This window comes from Eublepharis macularius, chromosome 16 (genome assembly GCF_028583425.1).
Source record: "Eublepharis macularius isolate TG4126 chromosome 16, MPM_Emac_v1.0, whole genome shotgun sequence".
In the NCBI taxonomy this organism is placed as follows: domain Eukaryota; kingdom Metazoa; phylum Chordata; class Lepidosauria; order Squamata; family Eublepharidae; genus Eublepharis; species Eublepharis macularius.
In genome coordinates this window covers 6,104,739-6,122,857 of record NC_072805.1, presented here as the reverse complement: position 1 = coordinate 6,122,857, position 18,119 = coordinate 6,104,739, and the positions used below count along the sequence as shown (strand labels likewise).

Genomic DNA, 18,119 nt, shown 5'->3' with positions numbered 1-18,119 from the left:
ATCGCGGGAACATCCCGAGTCTATGAGGGCTTGTACCTGCACGAGTCCCCCTTTTTGGATTTACTAATATGACAAATCTATGGGTGCAAGATTTTTGTGGATCAGTCTGTGGTTGAGGCGTGGTGGCCCCATGAAGCAGGGGGTGCATGTTTGTTTTGGGGCTGCCTATAGCTTAAGCCATGATCTACAATGATGGGGTTTTAATTTTGTTTCAAGGTAAAAAATCGTATGAATGTATGAGGATCCCTGCCTCGGATTCACATTTTTGCGCTGTGGCAATGCCACATATTTCTGGATCTGAGTTTTCATGGCTCAGTCTGTGGAGGGGGCAGTGATACATGATTTGATATTAGATTCATGAGTGTTCTATTAAAAAAACCGAAAGGCTTCATCAGGATCTGTGTGGACCCGCGTTTTACTTTCCACCTAAAAATCCTATTCACATTTACCCAGAAGTAAGCCCCATTGAATCCCTTGGGACTTTTCCCAGAGTAGATCAGCACAGGCTTGCTCTGCCTGCATCCCCGAGATAACCCTGGAGGTGGTCACCACGCTAGGAAGCTGAAGTCAGGGCTGATACTTGGCAGCAGGTCAGCTAGGCCTGCACCTGTTACTTATTCACTTACAAAAACCATCCCCAGCTGATCCGCTAGAGCCTCTCTACCCAAGACATCTCACAGGGGGACGCTCAAGCGGCTTCCTTTCTGTGCGGCCTGACCTTCAGGTGTGCTCCGTCGCCCCAGCAGCGCAGGTGTATCCGCAATGGGAGAACCAGCCGAAGAGCTTTCACTTGACCGTCCCCTGTAAGGTGTCTTGTGTGGCGCGACTCCCGGACACCAAGACTCGGAGGGCGGCCCTGGAAAAGCCGGCAAGGGGCCTCTGACCCACCCAGGCGCCTTCGGGGCTTCCCTGGGACGGCGCCTCCTTCACCGCCCTGGAGGGAAGGGCAGGAGCCGCTTTCTTGCCGAAGCTTCCCCATCCTCTTCGGGCCGTTTTGCGGCTCGCGGGCTCGGCGGGGGCTTTCTTTTCGCGGAGAGCGCCGGGCGCAGGTCTCGGGCTGAGCGGCCGAAAAGCACCCAGGACGTGGAAAGGGCAGCCCCGCGCCAAGCGCAAACCCGCGCGCCGGGCCACGCCGGCCTCGCCGGGCTCCCGGAGACGCCCGCTCTCCTCGCGGGGCTCAGCCCCGGCCGCGGGTGGAGCTCGGGCGGAGCGCCGGCCGCTGATTGGCGAGGAGAGCCGGCGAAGGGCAGCCCCCGGCGCGCCCGCTCGCCTTCGGTTTCGATTCTGGCCGACGAGCCGCTGGGCGCAGCAGCAGCCGCAGCCATGGCAGACCCGGCCGTGTGCGCCTTCCTGACCAAGGTGCTGTGCAGCCAGCAGGGCCGCCTGGAGTGGGGCCAGCTGCCCGGCCACGTCGCCGGCCTCCCCGAGCAGCAGCTGCGCCAGATCCTGGAGGAGGGCGCCCCGGAGCGCTTTCTGCAGGCCGGGGGCGCGGGCGCCGCGGGCGCGGCCTCTTCCCCTGCCCCTGCCCGCTGGGTCTTGGCCGTCTCCGCCGTGCGCCTGTGTCCGCGGATGGAGTGCGGCGGCGGCTGCGAGCGGCTCCACCTCTGCAAGCTCAACCTACTGGGCAGGTGTCGGGTCAGGTAAAAAGCTGGCGGGCAGAGGCGGGCCAGGGGGCCGGAGGAGCCCGGGCGCGGAAGGAGGCTCCGGCGCGGGGCCGGCCGGCCGCCTGGCTTCCTTCGGGGAAAGTCATCCTGCCCTGCTCTGCAACAGGGGCGGGCGCGCCGGTGGGTGGCTAGGGAAGAATCGAACTGTTAGGGGCGCGATCCAACCAACGGCGAACCGATTGGCTCCCACTGATTCGGCTGCGGCATCAAAGCCCTCTCTGGGGAATCCGCGCTTCGTGGCGGCGGCCTCCCTCGTAGCCAGCCTGTGTCCAGAGCGAGGCCGCCTTTCTCTTCTGCTTCCCGCCCTGACATGGCCTGGAAGCCAAACTCTGAAAGGTTCCGCTGGACTGCGGCTCTCTAGGCGCTGCCTTTTTGTTGGGAAACTTCCCAGTTGGAGCCGGGACGAGAGAAACTTCGATGGTCGTTTTGAAGTTTAAAGGCATTTGCGCTTTTTAAAAAGTTGGCCAGAGAGCAGCCGCAGCCCAAATGTTAGTTTGGTGTTTCCTCTGGTGTTGCCCCGCTTGGCTCCATGGCCTCTCTCCCCACTTCTCCAAACTTTTTAAGATGAAAGAGCTCCTTTCTCACGGGCCTGCGTGACTTCACTTGTGCGTTCCGACCCCAATGTGGAAAGAGAGAATGCAAGTGGCTGGATAGCACAGAAAGGGGGGAGGTCGTCTTTGCAAGTGGGCATCCCCTGCCCTGGTTTATCCTAGAAACATTCCTGGTGCCAAGATCAATATTGCCAGTGAAGGAACAACCCTGGACTCTGGTCCTTGATTTGTTTGGTGGTCCAGAGAACTACCGCTTTTTTGTTTTTCTGGGTTTTTAAAAATTCTGGGACTCTTAAGGTTGCACTGATTTCCCCCAGTTCCCCCCTCATTACTTGGGACAGTCCCTCCCCCACAAAAAGTGCCATACTTGGTACTGGTGAGTACCACTATGCACACACAAAAAAGGAGATAACAATCTTGGGGATGGATTGGGTTGCTGGCTTGACCTCACCAAATGAAACCCTGTTTTTGAACAAGTTTGTCACCAGAAAAATTCCTCATTTTTAAATCATGACCAGGACTTTTATTTAGTAGTAGAGAGCGCCATCAAGTCATAGCTGACTTATGGTGACCGCCTCCCCGCCCCCATAGGGTTTTCAAGGCAAGGGCCTAAGAGAGGTGGCTTGCCATTTGCCTGCCTCTGCAGCCCTGGTCTTTGCTGGAGGGCTCCCACCCAATTACTAAGCAAGGCCTTCCCTGCTTAGCTTCCGAGATCTGGCAAGATGAGGCTTGGCTGGGCTGTCTGCTTCAAATAAATCTGTCTCTGTGTTGAATGCTTTGTACCACTGCTCAGCTATAAAAATGGCTGCCTTCTCATTGAACCACACAATGAACCACAAAATGGCGGCCGTGGTGTGAGCCAAGAGTTCCCTGGTGCTCAAAAGCTGATTGATTTTAAACATTAACAACTAATTCATTCTTTAAAAGAGAAAAGACTGATGTGTCTTTACAGAGCCCCATAATGGTACTCTTTTTTGAAGAAAAAAAAAACCCGTACCCCTCCAATCTTTATTCCCTGAATGGTACAAACTAGGTAACAGTTTCTTCCTAACCTGTGCCACTTCATGTATTTTTTTATAATAAAATAAGGCTTATAATAAAATGAGGTTGTTAGCCTCCTTCCACTCACTGTTTCCTTTTAAATCAGAGGATTTAAAATATATATATATAGAGAGAGAGCTCTAGATGTAACTGGAGCGAGTCTGTTAGACCCCATAAAAATGAATGCAGGAAAATGCATACATTTTGATTGGGGGAGTGATGGACAGGTGGCTGTCCTGCCCATCTTTCCGTGATGTACTAGTCCTGGTTCACTAAGTTTTAAATGGGCAGTAACAACCAGTGATGAAGGAAAGAAAGTTAGATTGCTGAGGGGGGAAAACAAGGAGCAAATTTGTCAGCCCTGAGTGTCCATTTAGGGTCTGACCATGGAGGGGATGGCAGGAAAATTGTGTCAGAGGACAATTTTATGTTTGTTCTCCTGTATCTGGGCTAGTTTGTTCAATCTGCATGTATTTTTACAGGTCTTTTAAAAATTAGAAATACAAAAACAGTAAACGATATTTGTTCAGTGTAGGTGACTGGAATGTATTTTTTCAGGGGCAACCAATTTTTTGTTCTTTTGGTTTGGGAACTGCTGAAGGGATCCACCTGAAGCCTTTTATTTCTGACAACGGGCATTCTGCGTACTGTGGATTTTGCCCATTGTGTATTGCATATTATGGGTTAGGCCTTTGGAGACCCTCAGTCCAATCGCCTCTGAATACCCCCGTGGTTGGAGATAGCATGAGGGGAAGCACTTAACCTCTGTGTCCTGTTTGTGAAAACCCCACAGTGCCTTTCTTCCTGTAAGATAATTTCCTTCATTTTCCTTGTGGGCACCGGCTTTTTAAACTGAGCCCAGTAGCAAAACATACTCTGTCTAGCTGCTAAGACTGTCCTCAACTTTTGGCCAGAGCCTCTGTCTGCCCCTAGGAGGGGTTAAATTTAAGGCTCAATGCAGCCCTCTTTCCTTCCTCTGTGTACGTGGTAACTTCTGCATGGGAGTGAGTAAAAGCCGGATCCAGATGATTTTAAACGGATCCTCATGAATTCATACGATTTTTATATTGAAACAAAACAAAAAGGCTGTCATATTATAAATCACGTCCTAGTCTACAGACAGCAGCAAAACAATCATGCATCCACCAATCAGTGGCGCTGCCATGGCAGAAAAACGTGCTAAAAAAGCACGGATCCTCATGGATCCTCTAGATTTTTATGTGGGGGTCACACAAAATCCACCATACAATACCAGATCATGTCCATTGCCACAAATGGGACCAAAAAATTCAGCCATCAACCGCTTCGTGGCACTGCCACGGCACAAAAATGTGGTTCAAAAGCATGGATCCTCATGGATCCTCTTGATTTTTATGTGAATCCACCGCAAATCCACCATACAATCCCAGATCGTATCCAGTGCCGCAAACATCAGACACCCACAGATTCATGGAACCACAACTTCGCAAAAACATGCGTAAAATACACGTGTTCTCGTGGATCCTGTTGATTTTTACATGGGGCCACCCAGAATCCACTATACAGTCCCAGATCATGTCCATTGCCACAAATGGGACCAAAAAATTCAGCCATCAACCGCTTCGTGGCACTGCCACGGCACAAAAATGTGGTTCAAAAGCATGGATCCTCATGGATCCTCTAGATTTTTACATGGGGCTACCCAAAATCCACCATACAATCCCAGATCATGTCCATTGCCACAAATGGGACAGAAACATTCAGCCATCCACCGCTTCGTGGCACTGCCACGGCACAAAAATGTGGTTCAAAAGCATGGATCCTCATGGATCCTCTAGATTTTTACGTGGGGCTACCCAAAATCCACCATACAATCCCAGATCATGTCCATTGCCACAAATGGGACAGAAAAAATCAGCCATCCACCGTTTCATGACACCTCCACGGCGCAAAAAATTGGCTCAAAAGCATGGATCCTCATGGATACTCTTGATTTTTAGATGGGGCCACCCAAAATCCACCATACAATACTAGATCATGTCCATATCCACAAATACGACAAAAAAATTCAGCCGTTCACCGCTTCGTGGCACCGCCATGGCGCAAACACACGGTGGACATGATTTGGTATTGTATGGTGGATTTTTTGTGGCCCCACATAAAAATCAAGAGGATCCATGAGGATCTATACTTTTTATGCATGTTTTTGCACCATGGCAGTGCCACGAAGCAGTGAATGCCTGAATTTTTGGTTGCCATTTGTGGCAATGGACATGATCTGGTACCGTGTGGTGGATTTTGGGTGACCCCATGTAAAAATCAAGAGGATCCATGAGGATCTGTGCTTTTTGAGCATGTTTTTGTGCTATGGCACCGCCACGGATTCATGGATGCTTGATTGTTTTGTTGCTCTCTGTAGACTCGATCATGATCTAAAATATGACAGCCTTTTTGTTTTGTTTCAGTATAAAAATCATATGAATTCATGAGGATCGGCGTCTCAGATTCATGTTTTTTCACCGTGGCAGCGCCAAATATTTTTGGATCTGTGTTTTTTATATTTCAGTCTGTAGACCTGGCTGTGATATGTGATTAGATGTTTCATTTGTGTTTTTCCTATTTAAAAAAAACATAGGATCCATGAGGATCTGTGTGGATCCTGGTTGTACTTTCTTCCCTTCTGCATGTGCCCCTGGATGGCATACATCGGTCTCCTCTAGCAAGTAAGGGCTGGCGAGCTGTGCTGCATGGCTGTGTGTGCATACTGATTCCTCCCACATATATTGCTGTGTCCTGAGGATAGCGGGGCATGACTTTTTAATAACAGCAGCAGCAGCAGCAGCACTTATATACCGTTCTTCTAGACAGATCAGTGCCTCAACCAGAGCAGCGAACAAGGTAGTATTATTATTATCCGCACAATACAGCTGGGGAGCTGGGGCTGAGAGGAGTGGCTTCCCCAAGGCCACCTACTGAGCTCATGGCAGCAGTGGGATTCAAACCGGTAGAGCGCTGATTTGCAGCCAAACCACTCAACGCCTGTGCTACAGCAGCTTTTTCCACCTTTGGCTCAGAAATGGACCTCTAAGACTGATTGCATTTGCAAGTTAAGCACAACTTAAAATATAAATGAAAAAGCAACACCAACCGCTAAAACAGATAAGCAGGCTATAGAGCACAGCCCAGCAGCCGGGATTCAGTCAGCTTAAGCTAGCCAGCCTGCATGCCTAGTTCTGGTTATCAGGTGAGCCTGTTAATCCTGCAGCTGATCTGCTTGTCTTTTCTCTGGCGTGGCTGTGTTTGTGTTTGCCTTCAGTTTCGATTCTCTTACAAGCTGAAGGAGAGGAGGTGGAGCCGGATCTGCTCCCGTAATTGAGGACTCTGAGCTCTGTCCCGAGACGGAGACAGGCTGGAGAGGGAACATGTCCGATCCTGCTGTGTGTAGCTTCATCACGAAGATCCTTTGTGCTCAAGGAGGGGGTGTGCCCTCTGAGGCGCTCCCCCAGCACTTGGAGCTGCCGGGCCAGCAGCTGGAGCGGATCCTGCAGGAGGCCGGGAACGAGCGCTTTCTGGTCGCTCGCCAGGGCCTTTCCTGCCGAGTGCTGGCGGTGTCTTCCGTGAGGCTGTGCCTGAGGAATGAATGTGGAGGCTGTGACTGTCTCCACATCTGCAAGAATTACATCCAGGGCCGGTGCTACAGGCCTGCCAGTGGCAGAGGGTGAGTGAGGAGGAAGGAGAGGGCAGCTTGTTGCCTCGGTGAAATGTTCCGTGGGTCCGGCAGCGAGCAAAGGTTTGGTGGCCAGCGCCCAGGCGAGGAGAGGCCTGCGCAAAGCTCAGCGGGTGCTTATCCAAGGAAAGGGAGGGGAAGGGAGAGGAAAGTCAACAATGAAGGGCTTCGTGTGGAGAGCCAGCAGAGAATAAGGGTAGAGTGGCAGACCAAGGTCTGGGAAACCCGGGTTCAGATCCCGGTTCTGCCATGGAAGCTTGCTGGGGAAACTTGGGCTAGTCTCACTCACACAGTCTAGCCCATCTCACACCGTTGTTGGGGGGATAAAATGTAGGAGGGGAGAATGGTTTTATAAGCTGCTCTGGGTCCCATGGGGTATTTATTTATTTATGTTATTTATAGTCAGCCATACTCACTGAACCCCAAGGCGGATTACATAGTAGAAGTCAATATGATCAACACTGGAATCTAAATAAATAAAATAAAATTAGAAAAGAGCAAGAGTTCAGTAGAACCTGTAAGACTAACAACATTTGTGGTAAGGTATGTTTTCGTGAGTCACGGCTGACTTCTTCAGATGCAGTGGTATCTTTGTTAGTCTTATAGGTGCTCCTGGACTCTTGGTCTTTTCTACCGCTACAGACAGACAGACACAGCCACCCATCATGGAAACAAATTTAAAATGTGAAGAGTTCTGTTGGCTCATGAGCTCCATGGAATGAGACATCATCTTTTGAGGGGAGATTTTTGTTTGTAGAATTAAACTACTATCCAAGTTTAAGTACGCGGGAGTCTTCTGGCACAGTTTTTAGGGCCTAAAGCCCGTTGTATGTAGTGTGCCCTCACTATATGTACAAGGTTATGAAGAATAAAAGTTGTAAATGGCCATGGAATGCCAGAAGTACGAAATAGGATAATAGTTAGGTAAAATTCAAATGCAACGGAGAACATACTATGATGATTCACAATAACAGTAATTGGTCATGGCACAATATTGTTACTTTTGCTAGGCAGGTTCCTGGAATGACTGAGGAATCCAAGGCCTTTGTTACGTTCTCAGAAAATGGTATCAAACTTCTTCTCTAATTCAGCAGTTTCATGCTGAAGTCTTAGTTTGACTCCTCTGGAATTGCTTCCAGCCATAAGTACCCCCCTCGCCCTGTGCTGGATTCTAGCTTTGAAATCTGAGCTGGTTTTGAAATCTCTGTGGTAGAATTCTGGAAAAGTAACCTTGACATGTCTGTCGCAGCAGAAAATGATAAAAGCCCTGTGGCGACTGAAAAGCTCTCGTGGGCTAAAGCACACATGAAGTTGAATAGTAAGATACTTGCAAGGGACCGCAGGTACAAATAGGGGCAGGAAGATACGCATTTTTACACAATGGGACTGATTTCTTCTTCCCAGAATGCAGCGGTTGTAATCTGAGAGCAGAACCACAAGTGACAAAAGGCACAGGTTGGACACTTGTCAGCTTCCCTCAAGTTTTGATGGGAAATGTAGGCGTCCTGGTCTTGCAGCTTGGCTCTCCGACTGCTGTCCAATGGACTTTTCAACTGTCGCTTGTCCAACATTCCGCCAAGCTGCCTACATTTCCCATCAAAACTTGAGGGAAGCTGACAAGTGTCCAACCTGTGCCTTTTGTCACTTGTGGTTCCGCTCTAACTCCTACAGCAATCAACTGTGAGCCTGTCAGCACCAAAGGCCGGCGCAACAGGGTCTTGAGGTTGGGACCTGGAAATTTTCCTTTTTTCCTCCCTCAGCTTTTGGAACATCTGCCTGATGAAAGGTTCTGTGGAATGTGAAAGCTTGTACAATGTTTTGTGTCAGTTTGGTTGGCCTCAAATGTATTACATGATTTTGTTTCTTTTTCTGGTCAGAGTAGCTGCAAGTTGTCGCTCACGCAAGAATGAGTAGCAAAGGTATTAACGGGGTGGGGAGGAAACTCAGGAGTCCTTGTTGTTATCTCCAGATGGGTAGCCATGTTACTCTATCTCAGCAAAAATAAACAGGATTCTTGTGGCACTTTAAAGGTTTTTGCTTTGGTTGACTAGAGCCCCCTTCCTCAGAGGGCACAATTGCAGTGCTGGCTTGGGGGGGGGGGGAGGGCACAATTGCAGTGCACATTTTGTGTGGTCTGTCTTTGGGAGAAGGACATATGAAGGAGGGGGGGTCTTGGGTGGACTTGCTGCCTGTGGCTTATTAACTGCCAGGGGGGCACTGAATGTACCAGCTGGTGGCCTCCAGGGGCGAGAAATCTGCATAGTAAGTCAGTGTGTGTCAAAGTGGACTCTTCATTTTAGTGTGGAATCTGATACGGTAACATTTTGAGTTTGGGCAATCCACTCCTGCACCCAAAAAAGATGCATTCTGTGACCTGTAAAAATGTATAGATAGGTTCTGTTACTTTGCATTTGCATAATTTATTTTACTTTTCTTTATCCTGCATTTTTGCTATTTTGCATACTTATGTAGCCCTCCTTTCTCTCTCAGAATCAAGGCTGGTCATGGGATATTTAATTTGTTTTTGCTATTCATGGGAAGAGCAAGGACCATGACACCCCACCATTAACCACTAAAAATCTTACTCAGCCACTGTTTTGAATTTTGAGATTTCGGCAGGCTTTCTTAAGGCGTGTTTACATGGAGGAACCCCTAAATTAATTTTTTAAATCCTGAAGAACTCCTGACTATGAAACTGTTTACAAGCCAAAAAAAGTGATGGCAAGGAGCACAGTTAAGCTACTGCTAAATTATTCAGAATTTTTCATGGTATTTCAAAATTTGTATTTATTTATTCCACAATTTCTTATGCAACTCCTGACAATGTCCTGATTATTTAATTTTGTCTCACTTGGCCTGAGATTTTGAATGACTAGAAAGTGCTTTGAGCTTGGAGCGACTTGCATTAAAACTTCCTTGTTTCCTGTTGGTCTGGCTAACCTTTGCAAGCTATTTAGGAACAGGAGGAGTGAACTTGTACTGGATCATCTTACCGGTCCATTGTTTGTCAAAACATGAGGCATATTTTAAATTCCATAAATATGACACACAGACCCATTTTATATGCTAATTTTATGTTGTAAATGCAGTAGTTTTGCTAGAGAAATGGCTATTCTTATGTAAGAGGGCTGAGAAAATCCCTACTCCTCCTCTTAACTGGAGATATTCGTGATTAAATCCAGAACCTTCTGCATGTCAGATGGCCAGGCCTCCAGGCTGACCTGACTCACGGTCTCTAGGGGCAGGGGCAGACTTCGAAGCAAGAGGAGGAAACCTGAAGGATTCTGCCGTTCGTTCCACTCCCATATCCATCCAGCTGGGTCCTGAGCCACCAATCATTGCTAGACTGCTCTGTGAATCTCCAGATGCCCTAACCACTCAGTTCTTCTTCCTGATCTGTGGGGCATGGCTTTGTAGCTCCCAAACTCTGCCCCCCAAACAAGTCTTAGGGTTTGAGCCTCTGGAAATCTAGCAGCCCCACCTGCAAACACCTTGCCTACAACATCCTGTCTAGATGTTTTTCTTCTTATTTGAGCCAGTTTGATGTAGAGCGGCAGGACTCTAATCTGGAGAGCCGGGTTTTATCCCCCCCCAACTCCTCTGCTTGCAGCCAGCTGGGTGACCTTGGGGCAGTCACAGCTCCATCAGAGCTCTCTCAGCCCCACCCACCTCACAGGGTGATTGTTGTGTGAGGCCGATTGTTCATGATTTCCTCTTCTTCCCCTTTGTTCCCAGGTCTTGTAAATATTCTCATGACGTCTTCTCAGAGACAAACCGAAAAGTCTTGAAGAATCATGAACTCTCTGGCCTGAATGAAGATGAGCTGCGTGTTCTGCTTCTCCAGAATGACCCTTTCCTGTTGCCTGACGTGAGTTGTGTTGATCCCATAGCACTGTTTAGATGTTGTTTTCTGTTGCCGCAGAAGGTTGGAGCAGAACCAGCAGGTTGAAATTAAATCAAAAGAGTTTTCGGCTAAACAGTAGGAAGAATGTCCTGACAGTCAGAGCGGTCCCTCAGTGGAACAGGCTTCCTCGGGAGGTGGTGGGCTCTCCTTCTTTGGAGGTTTTTAAGCAGAGGCTAGACGGCCACCTGGCAGCAGTGCTGATTCTGTGAGCCTGGGCAGATCGTGAGAGGGAAGGCAGGAGGGGTCACATCAGTGCTCAGTTCTCACAGCCCCTCCTTCAATGCCCAGGGTGGTGCCGATCGCCGCTTTGGGGTCAGGTAGCCCATTTTCCCCAGGCCAGTTTGGCCAGGGATCCTGAGGGTGTTTTGCCACCTTCTGGGCATGGAAGCAGGCGTCGCTGGAGGTGCGTGAGGGGGAGGTAGTTGTGAATTTCCTGCATTGTGCAGGGGGTCGGAATAGATTACCCGGGAGGTCCCTTCCAGCCCTATGATTCGATGATTCTATATCAACCAAGGGGTCCCTTATTACAGGATTAGTGCTATGAGAGGGCTTTTTAAAAGGGATATGATAAGGCCTTGTAGTCACTGAGACAGAACTAATAAGGTTCTCTCTTGTCTAAAGTGACCATGTTAACAGATCTGTGGTGCTATTTTTACATTATCTCAGAATCACGCTATAGATAAAAAGGTAATAATAATAATAATAATAATAGCATTCAATTTATATACTGCCCTTCAGGATGCCTTAATACCCACTCCGAGCAATTTACAAAGTATGTCATTATTATCGCCACAGCAAAACACCCTGTGAGGTGGGTGGGGCTGAGAGAACTCTGAGAGAGCTGTGACTGCCCCACGGTCACCCAGCTGGCTGCAAGCCGAGGAGTGGGGAATCAAACCCGGTTCTTCAGATTAGAGTTATTTTTAGCGGTTGTGCCAGGTTATAGTATGTCCAGTAGACTCAAATAACAAAGATCTTAATTTGTGTGCATATGGATAGCTTGTTTGAATGGTGCCGCAGGGGGGAAGAGAGCTCCTTCTATACAGACAGTTGGCACGTTCAGGAGGATGCTAGTTTTGAGCATGTCTTTCGCATACTGGATTACCATTGCTGCTACCCTGTGGCTTGAAATGGTATGTTCCAGAAAACATTTCGCTGCTTGGTGCTGCTGAACGGACTAGTTCTGTCTTGGTCCCCCAGCAAGGGAAACTCCAGGGTTTTCTGACCATTTTAAAGGAGAGTCTCGTGGAAGAGAGAGGCAGCCTCAGGTAGACGGAGGGGGGAGCATCTGTAATGCAAGTGTTTCAGAGCTTGAGCAACCTCCCCTTTCTAGTTGATTATTACAAGCTAGAATTGTGTGGCATAAACAAAGCCCCGTTCACTGGAGCAGCTGCCTTTTGCCATGCGGATGGATTGGTGCTTGATCAAACTGGGAATTGTCTTTGTGCACGATAGCAAGAGGCACTTCTGGGCACGGCAATGGGCTGGCCACTTGAGGTTCACTTGCAATGCCTTTTATACTTCAGAACCCTTCCTGTCAGGGCCCCCCTCTTAATCTCAGCACAGCACCCTTCTTCTCTTAGTCCTACCTCCCTTCCCCTTCCATCAGCTCTCAGCTGCTCCTCTGGCACCCCGTGTGGCAACTTTTCTGGCTTCTGGGATGGCCCTATGCAATCCCTATATACACTTCCCAGCCTGTCTTGATGATAGGGTTGCCAGCTCTGAGCTGGGAAATTCCTGGAGATTTGAGGGTAGTGCCTGGAGAGGGAGGGGCTTGGGGAAGGGAGAGGCCTCAGCTGGCTATGATGCCATAGAGTCTACCCTCCAGAGTAGCCATTTTCTTGATGACCATAAGGGCTACGAACTTGCTCCTTTTCAACAACAAAAATGGAGGTACCTGTGACTCTGCTGTGCTTTCATGTCATTGCGGCATACACATGTTGCAGAATAAGCATAACGCAACTCAGGCTGGATAGAAATAGCCTTGGCACCATAAGTAAGAGATACTGAAAGGCTCAATAGCATTTTAAAATGCAATGGTGCTTAAGAGTGCAATGCTAGTTATGTCCAGGGCCGATTCCAGACGGCCCTCCCCGTCCCGAGACGTCGCGCATCGTTGCGCGGAAAACGCAAAATACCGCGTTTTCTCGCGTGAGTTTCGCGTGACGTTGCGCAAAACTTGCGTGAGAAAACGCGATATTTCGCATTTTCCGCGCGATGACGCGCGATGTTTCAGGATGGGGAGGGCCGTCTGGAATCGGCCCAGGTCTCAATACTGGATGTAAAATAGATGCAAAGACTGTCATATTTGCTTTCTGTATGTGTAGCTTAGTGTCATCTAACGTGATCTAGATTAAAATCTGTTCATGTGTTCTCCTTGTCTCCTATTCCAGGTATGCAATTTTTACAACAAAGGAGAAGGAAATTGCCAACAAGATAATTGCAACAAACTTCATGTTTGTCGCTTTTTTCTCAGAGGAAAATGTCGTTTCCTCAAATGCAAAAGGTCCCACAACCTTTTGCAGCCAAATACTCTGAAGCTGCTGCTTGCAGGAGGTGTGGATGATAAGATGGCTTGGAATATCCAGACAATCTGTGATCACAAAACTGCTGAATTGGCTAGAGAGTTGGGATCACAGAAAGGTGAGTGTTTATTGATGTTTTGCAAGCAGGTGGAGCCAGCTGAATCCCTCTCCTGCACTCTGGTTTTGAGAATTATCCTTCCTTATCATCTGTCACAAAATATCATCTTTCTCCTTTTAGTACATCCCTCAAACCCCACAGTTTCTACACATGGAGAAGAAAAGAAACATATCGTCGGAATTGAGGGAGAGCACAAATCATCACCTGACCAGGCTTCCCTTCTGCATGTTTTCATGGACCATCTTCAACAACGTGAGCCGACTTACTTTCTCACATAAAGCCCAAAATAACTTCTGTGTTTCTGCAGCAAAAGTTAGCCATAGTTCCAGCTTGAACCATGGGGGCCTGCTTTTAGTTTAGTGAACGGTGGCATACTTTTCAGCAAGCTGATGATCCCAGCTGAATTTTGTGAAGTTTATTTTGTTTATTTACTTCATTGATACCTCACCTTTCTCCCCGTTTGGAACCCCAGGTGGCTTGTGTAATTCTCCCTCATTCCCCTCTCCTCCATTTTATCCTTGATGAAGGATAAAGGCAGAGCTGATCTCCCCACTCTTGAGATGCCCAGAGCAGAATGCTGACAGTCTCATTTAGGCAACCGTTGGTATGTACTGGGATATATCCGTATTTTCAGACACTCACAAACTTTGTCCGGGAGTGTCTGGAGTCCTGTCTGACTGTTGACTGTCTCCATATTTGTGTGCCTTGTCTGTTGTTTATTTAGTCTCGTAGGGTTGTTATGAGGACAGAATGGTGGAAAGGAGAATGAGGTGAGCTGCTTTGGGTCCCGTTGTGGAGAAAGGTGGGGCATAATGAAGTAAATAAATAAATACAATAAAGATGCCCAGGGGGGCTTAGGGCAGGAAAACACCTGAAGAACCACCGCCACAGGTGCCCTGGGTCCAAACAGCTCTTTCCCCAGCACTGCCTCCGGATCGTGGTCAGCCAGGAAGGGACAGAACCGCTGAAGCGCAGTGGCCCCCAACACCCCTCTGCCTTCCGTTCCAGAGAGGCCCGCCACCCGTGATCTCAAAAGCCGTGGAGTGGGGCAGGAGTTCCCAGTGAAGAGTAGCCGTTATGGTGACCAAGGCAGTTTGACTCCCATGCCCAGGCCAGAAGCCAGAGTGAAACAGATCCAGATTTCAGGTATCCATCATAACATGTATATCCTCCTCTCTCTCAGGTCAAAGTTACGCTACAGACTGGCTGCTGTATCAGTTTAGCTGTTACGGTTTCCCTCAAGTGTCTTGGGCATAGTACTTTGGTGCCGGTGCCGGGAGTTCTCTGTTAGAGGCTCCTGGTGTCCTCACATGTGAACACAGAGACTTGCGTCTCCCAGGGTTCTTCTCTCTGTCGGCTTTCCCCCTTCCTTCTGTCTTTCTCTCTCCGGGAAACGGGCGTCTCATCACTGGTTCAGTCTGTTTCCGGTAACCTTGCGATTCAGTGATGGGTCGTGACCTGCCAGAGAAAGACCAGCACTTTGCTGAAAGGCATTTTGTGGATGCCATCCTATTTGGCAATGGTTTGAAGTCCGGTATTAGGGGACCCTCTTCCTGCATCCCTATTGTGCCAACAGCCCTTGTGGCTTTTCTTAGGTGTTGATTTTTTTCTTTTCTCCTACAGGTGTAAAAGCAGCTCCTCCTCCACCACCTCCTAAATCTACCCAGGATGAAGAGAAAAAGAAAAATAATGAGATCTGTCTCTTCTACGTCTGGCAGTTCTGCAAAAGAAAAAGTAAGCCCAACAGAGAAAGCTGGGACAGACTTTCTATCTAGACTACTTAGGGGTAACGGCTAGGGGTGTGCATAAAGAAATAAATGAACCAGAAATACACACAAAACTCGCTGGTTTGGCTTGTTAAAGCAGCTTTGGAACGTTGCACCAAATCTGGGAAACAAAATTTTAACAAGTCCCTCCCGCCAAAAAGTCCGCGTGTTTTGTTTCAGTTTGTACCTTCCAGCAGCAGGCAGGCCCTGGGCTCTCCTGGCAGGGCAGCAGCTTGTTTTCCTGAGCAGCATTCACCAGTCAGATCCCAAGGGGAGAGAGACCTTACGTTATTCATTAACTCTGTTGCTGGGAAGGGTCAGTGAGACCGATGCATATGAATGCCTCTCCCCTTCATCACTACCCAGGAAATGGCATTCTCTACCTCGCTGCCAATCGGGTTCTTGCAAGGAGAGACCCTCCCCCCCCCACCATCAGCTTTGGAAACGTTTGGAAGGAAGACTTCAGTCATAGGTTGCAGTTCGAAAGGCACTTCCCTGGGAGTAAGCAGTATTGAATAACATGGGACTTACACCTGAGTAGACCTGTTTTGGATTGCTTCCGTAGTCTTTCAGGGCTCTCTTTGTGAGTTAAATGGCAAACCTCTTTCAAAAACAATTCTGCCTGCCCCCAGAGCAAAAGAAAAGGTTATGGGGAAAACATAGATCTGTTTGGGTAGGAGGAAGAGGATTCACCCAGTCATTCTGCCTGCCTGCCCTTGCGTGATGGAGAAGATTGGCAGCAAGAATGCCCCATTTTGCAGCCATAAAAAGGAAGGATTTGGAATTACCGCTCATTGTGGGAAGTTGGAAACAAAACTACAAAGCATGAGTGAACGTAGCAGCAATAAGCAGCAGCAGAACACAAAGTTATTAGCCCTATAAAAAAAGAAAAACATAAACATGAAGCAGTTTTTTAAAAAAATGTTGCTGCACTGCCCGTATTGGAGCTCTCTCCTACTCAGGGCTTTTTTTCTGGGAAAAGAGGTGGTGGAACTCAGTGGGTTGCCCTTGGAGAAAATGGTCACATGGCTGGTGGCCCCGCCCCCTGATCTCCAAGCAGAGGGGAGTTTAGATGGCCCTCTGCGCCGCATGGTGGCGCGGAGGGCCATCTAAACTTCCCTCTGTCTGGAGATCAGGGGGCGGGGCCACCAGCCATGTGACCATTTTCAAGAGGTTCCGGAACTCCCTTCCACCATGTTCCGGCCAAAAAAAAGCCCTGCTCCTACTTGAGAACACTGCACTGCTCCGCCAGCCGACACTTGCCTTCTATGGGTCCATTGTGTGTGTGTGTGTGTGTGTTGTACATGAGGAAAAACTCAGTGAATCAGTGGTTCAGACTAGAAGGGGGACTCATGGTTGATGCTGTTTTTGATTGAGTGTGAAAAAGGCTGTCCCAGAGCCTCGTTCCCCACTCCACCCCTTGAAAAGATCAGTGTGTGTTTGGGCATTGTTACCACATGTGCTCCTTTCATGTGTTTCCTTAGACACATGTGGACTCTCTAACTTGGGTCTGGGACTTCACCCAGAACAGCAACCAGTTTGGAGGAATTAAGCTCAGTGTCCGGGGGGAATCTCTTTCCACTTCCACAGCCTGGCTAGCTTGGAAAACTTACACACTTGCCAATTAGGGGGGCAGAACATGTGATTTAGGGTACTTTCACCTGGATAATGGGCAGGCAAGCTCCAAGTGCTACCAGTAACCACAAAACAACCAGCTCTTTTCCAAAGCAAAGTTTGGAAAAGTTAGAATTTATTGAGGGTGCAGAAATTTTAAAAAGTACTTGAGCATAAGAATAGTGCCATTGTGGTGTTCTGAGGGACCTGCACATGGAGAGTTACGTGAGGTAAGAGAGCGTGAAAGAAACCCAAGTTTCTGGCTGAGAGGGAATTCTGCACCTGGGAATGGCCTCAGGGAGAAGTGTGTGAGAGAGAGAGAGAGATGTAAAGAAGGGGAAAGTTTCCAGAGGAAAGGGGTGAACAGAGAAGGAGTTGACCTACCCTCAGTCGTCTGAGCTCGGTAGACTACGGTGTCTGCCTGGATGGTCCAGAGATTGAGAGAGGAGGACCTCAGGCAGAGCTTCCGATGGTCCCAAGGAAAAGGATGGCTGGTTCCAGAGAAGAGGAAAGTGGGCAGCCTCTGAGCCAGCGGAGGGGCTGAGGCTGCCTGCCGTTGGCTAGCTGAACAGCAATAGTTTTAGGAGCCTGCACAAATGAATATCAAAGAAATAATTAAAAGAGCAAGAGTCCAGTAGCACCTATAAGACTATAGGTGCTACTGGACTCTTGCTTTCCCTCCCTGCTGTTACAGATAGACTTAACACAGCTACCCATCTTGATCTATCTCCAAAGAAATAATTGTAACATGCAAGAATTTGGGGTGAACCCCATGTGCGAATATGTGAATTTCCTGAATTTGAATGAGTTAGAAAGAAGGTTTCTCAGAAAGGGAACAAAAAGGTGATTGCCTCTAGGTGGAGTGGACAAAAAGGCTGACAGGTTGCAAAAGGGGCTGGCAGGGTGGAGACTCCCCCCTTGCCTGTGGCAGGTTGATAGGAGGATGTTCAGACAGGGCCGGTACAAGTAATCAAACCCATTTGGATCCTTGATGGTAATCAGATTTGGTGCTCAGGAAGACTTGTCTTTGCAGATGAGATTACATTGTTAGGTCTAGCTGGGTGCAAGCCCCTGTGGCAATGGGTAGGCATGCCGATGTCCCATCTCCCACCCAAAGTTATAGCCACTCATTAACATAACCTGGGGAGAGCCTTGGCCTTTCCCTCTCCAAAGTATGGCACTGCTGGCTCCTGAAACGGCTGGCACAATGAATTTAGCCAAGATGAAGTT

General features: G+C 48.6%; 1 protein-coding gene across 3 annotated transcripts in view; it reads left to right on the top strand.

The window, feature by feature from the left end:
* Positions 1 to 1,287: 1,287 nt before the first annotated feature.
* Positions 1,288 to 18,119, top strand: part of LOC129343921 (zinc finger CCCH-type antiviral protein 1-like) — a 47,332-nt gene continuing 30,500 nt past the window's right edge. Inside the window, exons 1-6 of one of the 3 annotated variants that reach the window (XM_055000318.1) lie at positions 1,288 to 1,640; positions 10,698 to 10,830; positions 13,260 to 13,509; positions 13,630 to 13,761; positions 14,518 to 14,655; positions 15,133 to 15,243. In XM_055000318.1, coding sequence (XP_054856293.1) covers positions 1,324 to 1,640; positions 10,698 to 10,830; positions 13,260 to 13,509; positions 13,630 to 13,761; positions 14,518 to 14,655; positions 15,133 to 15,243 — 1,081 coding nt within the window. In that variant the 5' untranslated portion in view covers positions 1,288 to 1,323. Of the gene's footprint in view, positions 1,641 to 6,538; positions 6,954 to 10,697; positions 10,831 to 13,259; positions 13,510 to 13,629; positions 13,762 to 14,517; positions 14,656 to 15,132; positions 15,244 to 18,119 lie in introns of those variants that run through there. The other 2 variants (XM_055000319.1, XM_055000320.1) reach the window with 2 other exon arrangements.